This window comes from Rhinopithecus bieti, unplaced genomic scaffold (genome assembly GCF_001698545.2).
Source record: "Rhinopithecus bieti isolate Rb0 unplaced genomic scaffold, ASM169854v2 scaffold_11515, whole genome shotgun sequence".
Taxonomy (NCBI): domain Eukaryota; kingdom Metazoa; phylum Chordata; class Mammalia; order Primates; family Cercopithecidae; genus Rhinopithecus; species Rhinopithecus bieti.
This window is the reverse complement of record NW_016806755.1, coordinates 97306-109533: the sequence shown is the minus strand read 5'-3', so window position 1 is coordinate 109533 and position 12228 is coordinate 97306. Positions and strand designations below refer to the sequence as shown.

Sequence of the window (12228 nt, the reverse complement as noted above, 5' to 3'; positions counted from 1 at the left end):
TTTTTCTGTTTGGGGGTATATATCAATAGGTAGTATGAACTATCCAAGCTATCCAAGTAAGTTCACTGCCTCATTAGGACAACAGAAAAGTGTAGGTTTTTTTCTTCCCACAACGTTTCCATCTGTTCCACACTAAAGAAACTTATTCAGAAATCAGTGAACTAGATCTTTTCTTAAAAGACAAAAAAAATCAGATTTTTTAAAAAAAGTTCACAGAAATCATTTAAATGTCTTATAATAGGAAAATGGTTAAGTAAATTGCATTAAAGCCACTAGAGAGAATGTACCTAGTTGTTCACAACTATAGAGATGTTAGGAAAAAACACAGACTGCAGATTGAGTTTACACCTATCCAGGAAAATGGAAAAGGTCCCCGAAAGGTCCCTGGTAACACTAATTGCCTCAGCAAAATGACCATGGTCCAGGGTTCAGCCTCTTTTACAGTCTGGGAAACTTAATTTTGTTAACACTCCAAAACTAGATTTCGGCTCTGCAACATAAGCTTGTACTAAATCAATTAATGAAACAAATCAAAGAAAAAAAAATTTTTTTTTCATTTACAACGAGGGATTAATTGCCCAAAAAAACAGTATTTCAGCTTGTTCTCATGCTGTGGGCAGCTGTACAACCAGAAAGCCAAATCACAAGCAAAGAGGTATTCAGCAAGCACTGAATCAGAACAGAGGGAGTTAGGTGAATTGAATCTCCAATAATATGATCACATATAAATAATAATAGCTAATACTGCCAGTGGGATGTGGCTATGCTAAGCCTGTTCATTACAATCTTGTGTTTACCTCTTTATAAAAGATTGTACTTGACAATCCTATAGGAACACCAAGGTACATACACTAGCTAAGGTTCTCATTCCTCCTATAAACTATTTGCTAGGACTATCAATATTGCTTTGAAGTTTTCTTTTTCTAAATACCTCCCCCGTATCACATTCTTTCTTTAGATATTTTATTAAGCTTAATCAACTTCTTCCTGCTCTAATACACCATGTATCAATTTTGAATCAACAAAGAACATGTAACACAATATTAGATATGTTCGGTGAAAACATATTCTGGCCAGGCACGGTGGCTCACACCTGTAATCCTAGCACTTTGGGAGGCCAAGGTGGGCAAATCACCTGAGGACAGGAGTTTGAAACCAGCCTGGCCAACATGGTGAAACCCCGTCTCTACTAAAGATACAAAAATTAGCCAGGCGTGGTGGCGTGCACCTATAATCCCAGCTACTCGGGAGGCTGAGGCAGGAGAATCACCTGCATCCAGGAGGCAGAGGTTGCAGTGAGCCAAGATTGTGCCACTGCGCTCCAGCCTGGGTGACAGAGCAAGAGTCTGTCTCAAAAAATAAACAAAAAGAAATTAAATATTCTCTCTGGGTGCAGTGGCATGCATACCTGTAGTCCTGGCTACTTGGGAGACAGGAGGCTCACTTGAGCCCAGGAGTTCAGAGTTGTAGCCGATCAGGTGTCTGCACTAAGCTTGCCATCAATATAGTGACCTCCTGGGAGTGGAGGACGACAGGTTCCCTAAGGAGGGGTGAACTGGTCCAGGGTGGAAACAAGGGAATGTTAAAAATACCATGGGCACGGTAGCTCACGCCTGTAATCCTAGCACTTTGGGAGGCTGCGGCAGGAGGACCAATTGAGCCCAGGAGTTGGAGATCAGCCTGGGTAATGCAGTGAGACCCTGTCCCTATTAAACAAACAAACCAAAAAAAAAATTAAAAATAACAATTTAAAAATTCTCATGCTGATCAGTAATGGGATTGTGCCCGTGAGTAGCCACTGCACTTGGCAACATAGCAAGACTCTGTCTCTTACAAATAAATTAATTAAAAATAAATTAAAAATTAAAAAAACAAAATGTTCTTTATGGTTACAACTATACAGTAAGAGTATGAATTCTAGAGTCTAGGAGAAACCATAGCTTTGCCACTTCCTAGATGTATGACATTGGGCAAGTTACTTTACTTCTCTGGGCTTCAGCTTCCTCAACTGAAAAATGGGGATAAAAATCAGTACCTTCCTCATATACTTGCTGTAATAAGATATGCACGTAAAGTCTAAAACAGGGTCTCACAAAGTAAGCTCCCAATAAATATGAGCTTCTATGCATGACATGTACTCACATGCACACACATTTTAAGAAGAACAGAGAAAATAACTGGAAGGTAACACTCTAGAACTCTACTGGTCGTTATATGAAGTTGGTATAATACCAGTTTTCGCCTTTCCATATTTCCAAGTGTAATTAATATAATTTTAATAATAGAGCAATAGAAATGGATAAGTGTTCCCTCAGTAAGAACATAATGCGCACAGCATTATTAGACAAGAAGCAGAGGCTGGGTGCGGTGGCTCACGCCTGTAATCCCAGGACTTTGGGAGGCCGAGGCGGGTAGATCACAAGGTCAGGAGATGGAGACCATCCTGGCTAACACGGTGAAATACCCTCTCTACTAAAAAAACACAAAACATTAACCAGGCATGGTGGCGGGCACCTGTAGTTCCAGCTACTTGGGAGGCTGAAGCAGGAGAATGGCACGAACCTGGGAGGCGGAGCTTGCAGTGAGCCGAGATTGTGCCACTGCACTCCAGCCTGGGTGACAGAGTGAGACTCTATCTAAAAAAAAAAAAAGAAGTGGAAAGGTCCAACTCTGTTGCTGGGGCTGGAGTGCAGTGGCCCAATTAAAGCTCACTGCAGCCTCAACCTCCTGGGCTTGAGTAATCCTCCCACGTCAGCCTCCTGAGTAGCTGGGACTACAGGCACACACAACTTAATTTATTTTATTTTTTGTAGAGACGGGGTCTCACTATGTTGCCAAGGCTGGTCTCAAATTCCTGGCCTCAAGCAATCTTCCTGCCTCAGCCTCCCAAAGTGCTGGGACTACAAGTGTGACCCACTGCACCTGACTAGGGGATGCTTATTAAAGGAGGGGTAAGTGGGGCAGAGCTCAGAAGGACAGAACAGAGACCCAGAAGTGGCAATGGGCAGGAGGGTGGACAGTGGAAAGGAGAACAATGCAGATGCGATAAAGGGATCAATTATGCTGAGCTCAGAAGAGGCAAATGACTACAGGGTCTTCAAAGACTAAGTGGGAGAAAAGCAAAAACAAAACTTAGCTTTATAAAATAAGCTACCACTATACCATAATGACCTCACCTGTGAGTAAAATTATATCTCCAGGAAACACTGTAAATGCCCAAAATGCTGCAGTCCTCCACAGAAAAACTTTCTTCTTAGTTTCTGATTGATCAATTACTGTAACTGTTGCTAAAGGCACTTTAGAGCCAGAATTTGGTCCGAATTTTATGTTTATTTCCTTCACATGGCATAGAGATAGCACCATGACTAAACAATTATACTTCTGGCTTTTAGAATCACAGTTTTTTATTAATGATGTTTTTTTAATACCCTTAAATTCAGACACATTCCTCTGATCCACTTCTACAGCAGAATCTCCTGCATTAGAAATCAACTTCATTTTCTTAGCTACTTGAAGGACTTTAGACAGAGCTTCAGACTGGCCCACCCTATCTTCAGAGGTGCAGCTTCTTTTAATAGCACTTTTGTGGAAGGTATTTAGCTGGGAACACAGTATTCCTGAGCTACACAACTCAATACGTATCTCATTTGGTGGCAGTTCATCTTTAGAACTGAAAAGTTCTTGAGATCCTGTATTTTCTTCAAGACCTTTATCAGAGTTTATGTGAATGTGGCTATTTTCTGTTTTAGGACAAACAGGACTAAAAAGTTCAAGGGAATATGCTTGGTTTTGTCCACTTTCATATGCATCTGTAAAATCATTAAGCTGAATCGAATTCTCTTCAGGTATTCTTATCTCCCCGTAACTTGCCTTTGGTTCAGTCTCCATGTTTGCATTCCCTTTATTTATAGGACTCTGCCCTTTATCTTTCTTTTGAGCTAAAAAAGCAACCTGGCTGGAGGTAATTATACTGAGAAATTCAGTATCAGTTGATATTTTAAGGTCTGAGACCTTCCTAACTGCTCCTTCAGACTTTGGCTTATATACTGCGTTCGAGGAAAATAATCCCAAACACTGGTTTTGTATTTCATGATATTCTGTCGGCACACACTCTCTTTGTACCACTTCAGGCCCTATATTAATTTGTTCAGTACTACAAACCAAATCCAACATAGCTGCACACTTATGGCTTAACTGACACAAATTTGTGTTAAAGTTCTGACCACATATATCTGGCTGATGTTTAGGCTGTTCATCTATAATTTTATTTTCACTGAGAAGCTTTTGATACTTTTCTTCTTCAGTTAAATGCGGAACTGTGCTTTTAAATCCACGTATTTGCATATTAGAGCTAGTTACATCACTCAGTCTAGAGGAGTGAATCTTCTGGGATTCTATATTCTGTGTTTCAGAAACAGAATGTACAAAGTCATCTTTCATGTGAACATGTCTATTCATACAGTTTGTTAAGAAATGACCACTAAGAAGATCTGGAGAACCAATAGATTCTGGGACTTCACAGTTTTCAAGATTGTTGTGCTGTTTTTCATCCTTCAGATATAAAGAATGTTGACTGCATGAAAGCTGAATTTTTTTCCAGGGGTCAGCAACAGACATTAAAGAAGCTGTGTCTTGTGATACTGTCATTTTCAGTGGAGCAACTGGAGCACCCCAAAAAATGTGGACTTGAGATCCTCCACTCATGATTTCTGATAAAAATGAAATATCCAAAATTAATATATTGTCAGCATATTTTTGCATATGGATATTAACTTAATAATGTACCAAAAGAAAATATAACATAATTAACATAGGTGATTTTTTTGACATGCCATTTAATTATATAAAATTCATAAATACACAAGAAATTATGAAGGAGAAATCAAAATATTCACAAAAATTTTTCACTTAAAGACTCTCTTTAGGCTGGGTGTAGTGGCTCATGCCTGTAATCCCAGCTTTTTGGGAGGCCGAGGTGGGTGGATCACAAGGTCAGGAGATCGAGACGATCCTGGCTAACAGCATGAAACCCTGTCTCTACTAAAAATACAAAAAATTAGCTGGGCGTGGTGGCTCATGCCTATAGTCCCAGCCACTTGAAGGCTGAGGCAGAAGAATTGCTTGAACCCAGGAGGCAGAAGTTGCAGTGAGCTGAGATTGTGCCACTGCACTCTAGCCTGGGCAACAGCGCAAGACTCCATCTTGGAAAGAAAAAAAAAAGACTCTCTTTAACGGAAATAAAGCTAAGTACACTCACATCAAACAGGTAAATAGGTTTTCAGTATGTTTATTTCATTTGAGATGGAGTCTTGCTCTGTTGCCCAGGCTGGAGTGCAGTGTTGCCATCTAGGCTCACTGCAACCTCCGCCTCCTGGGTTCAACCAGTTCTCCTGCTTCAGCCTCCTGATTAGCTGGGATTACAGTCTGCTCCACCATGCCTGGCTAATTTTTGTACTTTTAGTAGATACGGGGTTTTACCATGTCGTCCAGGCTGGTCTCAAACTCCTGACCTCAAGTGATCCGCCCTCCTCCGCCTCTCAAAGTGCCGGGATTAGAGGTGTGAGCCACCACGCCTGGCCTGTTTATTTCTTATGTTGTAAAAACTTGCCCCATTTAAATAACAAGTTAGTAAAGAATGGGAAAAGAGGCATTTGTTTAACTACATTACAGTCACCTTTAAATTACTCATTTTTGGGCAGAGCACAGTGGTTCATGCCTGTAATCACAGCACTTTGGGAGGCCGAGGGGGTGGATCACTTGAGGTCAGAAGTTCAAGACCAGGCAGGCCAAGATGGTGAAACCCCATCTCTACTAAAAATACAAAAATTGGCCAGGTGTGATGGCCCATGCCTATAGCCTCAGCTACTCAGGAGTCTGAGGCAAGAGAATCGCTTGAACCCAGGAGGAGTAGGTTGCAGTGAGCCAAGATCTTGCCACTGCACTCCAGACTGCGTGACAAAGCAAGACTCCATCTAAAAAAAAAAAAAAAAAAAATTACTCATTTTTGGCCAGCCATGGTGACTCACACCTGTAATCCCAGCACTTTGGGAGGCTGAGGTGAGAGGATCGCTTGAGACTAGGAGTTCGAGGCCAGCTTGGCCAACATAATAAGACCTCCATCTCTACAAAAAAATTTAAAAACTAAAAAATTTCTTAAAATTAGCTGGACATAGTGGTAAAACGCCTATAGTCCCAGTTACTAGGGAGGCTGAGGTGGGAGGATTACTTGAGCCTGAGAGTCGGATATTGCAGTGAGCCATGATCACATCACTGCACTTCAGTCTGGGTGACAGAGTGAGACCCTCTCTTTAATTAATTAATTAATTTAGAGACAGAGTTTTGTTCTTGTTGCCCAGTCTGGAGTGCAATGAAGCGATCTCTGCTCACTGCAACCTCCTGCTTCCCAGGTTCAAGCGATTTTCCTGTCTCAGCCTACCGAGTAGCTGGGATTATAGCCGCCCACCACCACGCCCAGCTAATTTTAGTTTTTTTAGTAGAGATGGGAGTGTCACCATTTTTGGCCAGGCTGGTCTCAAACTCCTGACCTCAAGTGATCCACCCGCCTTGGCCTCCCAAAGTGTTGGGATTATGGGCGTGAGCCACCATGCCTGACGAGACCCTCTCTTTAAAAAAATATTAAGAATCACTATTATTGCTGTAACTACATATTCCAACCTCATTTAATCCTCACAGAAAGAATAACCTTCATAAGGAATAACTGGTATATTAGCTGTTCTATTGCATGTCATTATTAGATATACCATTAGGGGCCCTAATTTAGCACAGCAAAAGCCTTCAAGTTCAAAATACATTAATATATCAAACCTAAGTGGAAGGAAATATATTATCTTGAAATGTTGGTTGGGGCCAGGCATGGTGGCTCATGCCTGTAATCCCAGCACTTTGGGAGGATGAAGTGGGCGGATCACCTGAGGTCAGGAGTTCAAGACCAGCCTGGCTAACATGTGAAACCTCATCTCTACTGAAAATACAAAAATTACCAGGGTGTGATGGCACGAGCCTGTAGTCTCAGCTCCTAGGGAGGCTGAGGCAGGAGAATCGCTTGAACCCAGGAGGCTGCAGTGAGCCAAGATCGTGCCACTGCATTCCAGCACTCCAGCCTGGGTGACACGAGTGGAGACTTCCTCAAAAAAAAAAAAAAAAAAAAAGTTGGTGGGGAATAGATAATATGCAAAATCATGCATAACATACCTGAAAATGACTCTCCTACCATCAGCATCTTTGGCTTTCTTCTCCAACGGTTTCTCCGTTTCTTTAGCTTCATTTTATTTTATTTTTTTTATTTTTTTATTTTATTATTTTATTTTATATTTTTTGAGTCAGGGTCTCGCTCTGTCACCCACGCTGGAGTGCAATGGTGCAATCATGGCTCACTGCAGCCTCAAGGTCCTGGGCTCAAGCTATCATCCAGCCACAGCATCCCAAATAGCTGGGACTACAGGCACATACTGTCACATTCAGCTACAAACTTTTAAAAATAAAACCAAAACACCCCCACAAACTTGTTTGTTGTTTCTTACATCTCATTTCTCCTTTAATCTTCCACCACTTCTCTCCAACCATTTTGCTATAGAAATTTTCACTATGGAAACCAATGACCTTCTAAAAGCCAAATCCAAAGGTCACTTTTCTATACTCTTACTACCATTAGAAACTGTTTATCAATCCCTCTTGCCTGAAACATTCTGCTTTTTTGACTCTGTGAGACCACCATATTGGAATTCTTTTGTACTTAAGACAGATATGTATTGGATTATTCCTTCAATCACTCACGTAACAAACACACAACACTACATGCTGGGCATTATGCTAGGCCCTGGGAATTCAAAACAATAATAGAGAGCTTTAAGGAGCTTAATTTCTGATAGGAAAAACAAACTGACAATCATAAAAAGTGATAGGAGGCCAGGAGCCTTGGCTCATGCCTGTAACCTCAGGACTTTGGGAGGTTGAAGCAGGTGGATCACCTGAGGTCAGGAGTTCAAGACCAGCTTAGGCAATATGGTAAAACTCTGTCTCTACTAAAAATACAAAAATTAGCCAGGTGTGGTGGCACATACTCAGGAGGCTGAGGCACAAGAATCGCTTGAACCCAGGAGGTAGAAGTTGCAGTGAGCTGAGATCACACCACTGCACTCCAGCCTGGGTAACTCTGTCTCAAAAAATAAAAGAAACAAACAAAAAAGTGATAGGAGCTACTATAGGATCAAAAGGAAGGGACAGGATCTCTAGAAGAGAGAAGCCTGGGACAACTCAACCAATGTGGAACTGCCCATTATTTGCATTTTTCGTAGGCTCTTAGGATTACAGTTAATCACAAAATTTTGGAGCTGAATTTTATTAATGTTCAGAAAAAAAGTCATATAATAAAGCCCCCGAGTCATTCCCCACCCCAAAATAGGGCCCAGGAAAGCTGCCCTAATTGCCTTACCGAAGGGACAGGCCCTATTATTGGTAATCTTCAAAATGTTTAAAAGGCATATATGACATTTACTGCTTCTGTGTCCTCACTTAATATTTTCTCCTGACTTTCATTTCCTATCTCTGATAAGACAATAATGAAGTCCAAATTGCCAAATAAGAACTCACAGTGCTTCACCATTGCAGTTGTAAAACTCTCTCCTTAGTTTCTAGAACATTACTCTTTCCTAAGCAGTTCTTCTACCTCTCCAATTTTTCTCTCTTCCTCCTTGGGCCACCTCTTTCCATTCCACACACTTCTAGAGAATTTCATCCAATCCCATTCATATAACTACCATATATCCAACTGTGCTTTACAAATCTATACTGAGCCAATCTCTCTCCCAAACTTCAGACTTATATTTCTAGCATTACTATATTTGACAGGATCACAGTAGAATCAAAGGCAAGATTCAAAGCCCTACTTGCCTTCTAGGCAGGGGAAGATAGTAGAGCATAAACGGGTGACACGAAGCAGTCCTGAGGGTTCACAGGATCTCCCAGAGCAAGAAATATCTGAGATGAATGCGAGTTCCATAAAGCACAAGGTTTTGCTTTGTTTTGTTTTTTGAGACGGAGTCTCGCTCTTGTTGCCCAGGCTGGAGTGCAATGGCACAATCTCAGCTCACCACAACTTCTGCCTCCTGAGTTCAAGCGATTCTCCTGCCTCAGCCTCCCAAGTAGCTGAGATTATAGGTATGCACCACCATGCCCAGCTAATTTTGTATTTTTAGTAGAGACGGGGTTTCTCCATGTAAGTCAGGCTGGTCTCGAACTCCCAAACTCAGGTGATCCGCCCACCTCGGCCTCCCAAAGTGCTGGGATTAGAGGCATGAGCCACTGTGCCTGGCGGTACAAGGTTATTATATGTAACTGTTATTTCAGTGTACCTTTACTTATTTGTCTAAATCAGGGGTGTCTAATCTTTTGGCTTCCCTGGGCCACAGTGGAAGAAGGATTGTCTTGGGCCACATATAAAATACAGTTAACACTAATGACAGCTAATGAGCTAAAAAAAAAAAAAAAAAAAAAATTGTCGCAGGCTGGGCACAGTGGTTCACGCTTGTAATCCCAGCACTTTGGTAGGCCGAGGTAGGCAGATCACTCGAGGTCAGAAGTTTGAAACCAGCCTGGTCAACATGGTAAAACCCCATCTCTACTAAAAATACAAAAATTAGCTAGGAGTGGTGGCGCTCACCTGTAATCCCAGCTACTCCAGAGGCTGAGGCAGAAGAATCGCTTGAACCCAGGAGGTAGTGGTTGCAGTGAGCCAAGATCGGGCCACTGCACTCCAGCCTGGACAACAGAACGAGACTCTGTCTCAAAAATATCTCAAAAAAACTCATAATGTTTTAAGAAAGTTTACAAACTCATGTTGGGTTGCATTTAAAGCCATCCTGGACCGCATGCAGCCCCGTGGGCTGTGGGTTGAACAAGATTGGTCTAAACAAATACCCTTGTAAGTGTGGAACTGTTACTCTACCTTCCCCACACCCCCTCAAAAAAAAAAACTTGAGTAGAAAGTGGCCCTATTAATTCAAAAAACAGTGAATTTTTAAAAAGTGTTTATACCAAAGGCTACTGCTACTAAATACTCCAATTTATAGGAGTTGTGAGTATGTGAGTAGGAGGATGAAGACTGGTAAGGACTGGGGAAAACAAAATATCTATGACAGCCAAATTATATAGACAGAAAAGTTATGGACAACTGATTAATTTCAATGATTCTAGGATATGTTTTAGGTGTACTCAGAGGGTTAAAGCTCATTAAGATATCAGAGGAAACTTGCAAGTACATATCCATTACCGCAGTTAATAATTATACAATTTCTCAATCTGCAGAAGGCCACTTCAGTCAGAAAGACCAATATAACCATAATCCTTTATCTTTAGAGTGGTCAGAGTCTGATGAATGGGTCAAAGATTTCTAAAACAGGATGAACTGTATCAGCAGGTTTTGTCTTTGCAGAACACTGCAACTAAAAAAAATGCTTATTACAAAACATGTATCATTAAAAGAGAGTGCTTTTCCCTCTTATTACCAGGGAGGGAAAAAACTCCCTGCAGTAATGCCTTTTCATGTCTATTTTACCAAAAACACCAAGAAATCATAAAGTTGCTCAATAGCATCAAATGACAAAGAAGTCACATGGGATTGTAATTAAAAGCAAAGGATTTGGAACAAGAGAGATGTGGGTTCAAATCCCTACTCTGCAACTTACTCAAACTTGAAATTATTGAAGTTAAGTGACAGCTGCATGGGGTTCATTATACTATTCTTTGCTGGTGGTTAAAAAAAAAAAATCATCCTTTTATTCTTTGACCTGATTGAACCAAATTCAATTTGCTATCATAGTTCATTTGTCTTAACAACACAGTACTAATAACCCATGTACTGTGTATAGTCATGCTGAACTCTTTTAAGAATTACTAAATGCTGGGAGGTCGAGGCGGGCAGATCACGAGGTCAGGAGATCGAGACCATCCTGGCTAACATGGTGAAACCCCGTCTTTACAAAAATACACAAAAAATTAGACAGGCATGGTGGCAGGCGCCTGTAGTCCCAGCTACTCAGGAGGCTGAGGCAGAAGAATCGCATGAACCCAGGAGGCGGAGTTTCCAGTGAGCCGAGATCGTGTCACTGTACTCCAGCCTGGGCGACAGAGCGAGACTCCGTCACCAAAAAAAAAAAAAAAAAAAAAAGGCGAACATGCCTTCTTATTTGTCCAGAACAGTCCTAGTTTAAGCATGCTTTTCTGGTGTCCTGTTTAGTCAGTATCTCTTTTCCTTCTCAAAGGGTTGGAGATTGACTATATGGTATTCCTAGTTAAGAACCACATAAACTCATGATTAAATATTCTATTAATGAAGAATGTGCCTTCTAACACATTTTATCTAAAATATTATAACAGGACTAACAGGTAAAGGGAAACATCGCTCAGTTTTCCTGTTAAAAAATTTAAATAACAATGAAATACTAACTGAAATAAGGTTGAATTTTGTCTAAAAATTATGATAGGCATTTGCGACTCTCAAGACTGAGGAAAGACTCAAATGAGGTAAGACAGAGAACCCATGTTTGGCAACTAAGGGGGAAAAAAAGAGGATCATGGCTGCCAGGTCTGTATAATGAAGCTATGAGACAATGGGGTAAGAGTTTTTTGGATCCAGCATTACTAGAGAATGTCTCAGCCCAGATGTCTTTTGTCCAATGTCACGCCTAAGGTCGAAGTAGAAATCCTCAAATTCCTAAAATATCACACTTCACCTCCCCACCCCCACCATGCAACATCAAAAGGCCAGAATTGGGCCTCGCACAGTGGCTCAAGCTTGTAATTACAGTACTTTACTTTGGGAGGCTGAGGCAGATGGGAGGCTTCAGCTCAGTAGTTCGAGACCAGCCTAGGCAACATGGTGAGACCACGTTGCTACAAAAAAATAAGAAAATAAAAAATTGCTGGGTAGGGTGGCACGTGCCCATAGTCTCAGCTACTCAGGAGGTTGAAGTGAAAGGATCACCTGAGCCCGGGAGGTCAAGGCTACAGTGAGCCGTGATTGTGCCACTGCACTCCAGCCTGGATGACAGAGTGAGACACTGTCTCAAAAAAAAAAAAAGTAAAAATAAAAAAGACTGAACTTTAAAACAAGTAACCATCCTGCCAACCCCTGTGCTTGCTTTCATCTCCACCCATCTTTCGTGGGAACGAAAGATGAAAAACAAAACAAACACGGTCAGGAAAAATTAA

The 12228-nt window shown here is 41.3% G+C and overlaps 1 protein-coding gene across 14 annotated transcripts in view; it reads right to left on the bottom strand.

The window, feature by feature from the left end:
* The window catches only part of SHLD2 (shieldin complex subunit 2), an 84636-nt gene that overhangs the window by 28711 nt on the left and 43697 nt on the right, over window positions 1-12228 (bottom strand). For 12 of the 14 annotated variants that reach the window (XR_001886662.1, XM_017877516.1, XM_017877513.1 and 9 more), the window contains one exon: window positions 3177-4709. The exons of 1 other annotated variant lie outside the window; for it this stretch is intronic. Coding sequence is in view for 12 of the 13 variants with exons in the window: in XM_017877513.1 (XP_017733002.1) it covers window positions 3177-4709 (1533 nt within the window). In the remaining variant the exon portion in view is untranslated. Of the gene's footprint in view, window positions 1-3176; window positions 4710-7001; window positions 7023-12228 lie in introns of those variants that run through there. One more of the 14 variants, XM_017877518.1, reaches the window with a different exon arrangement.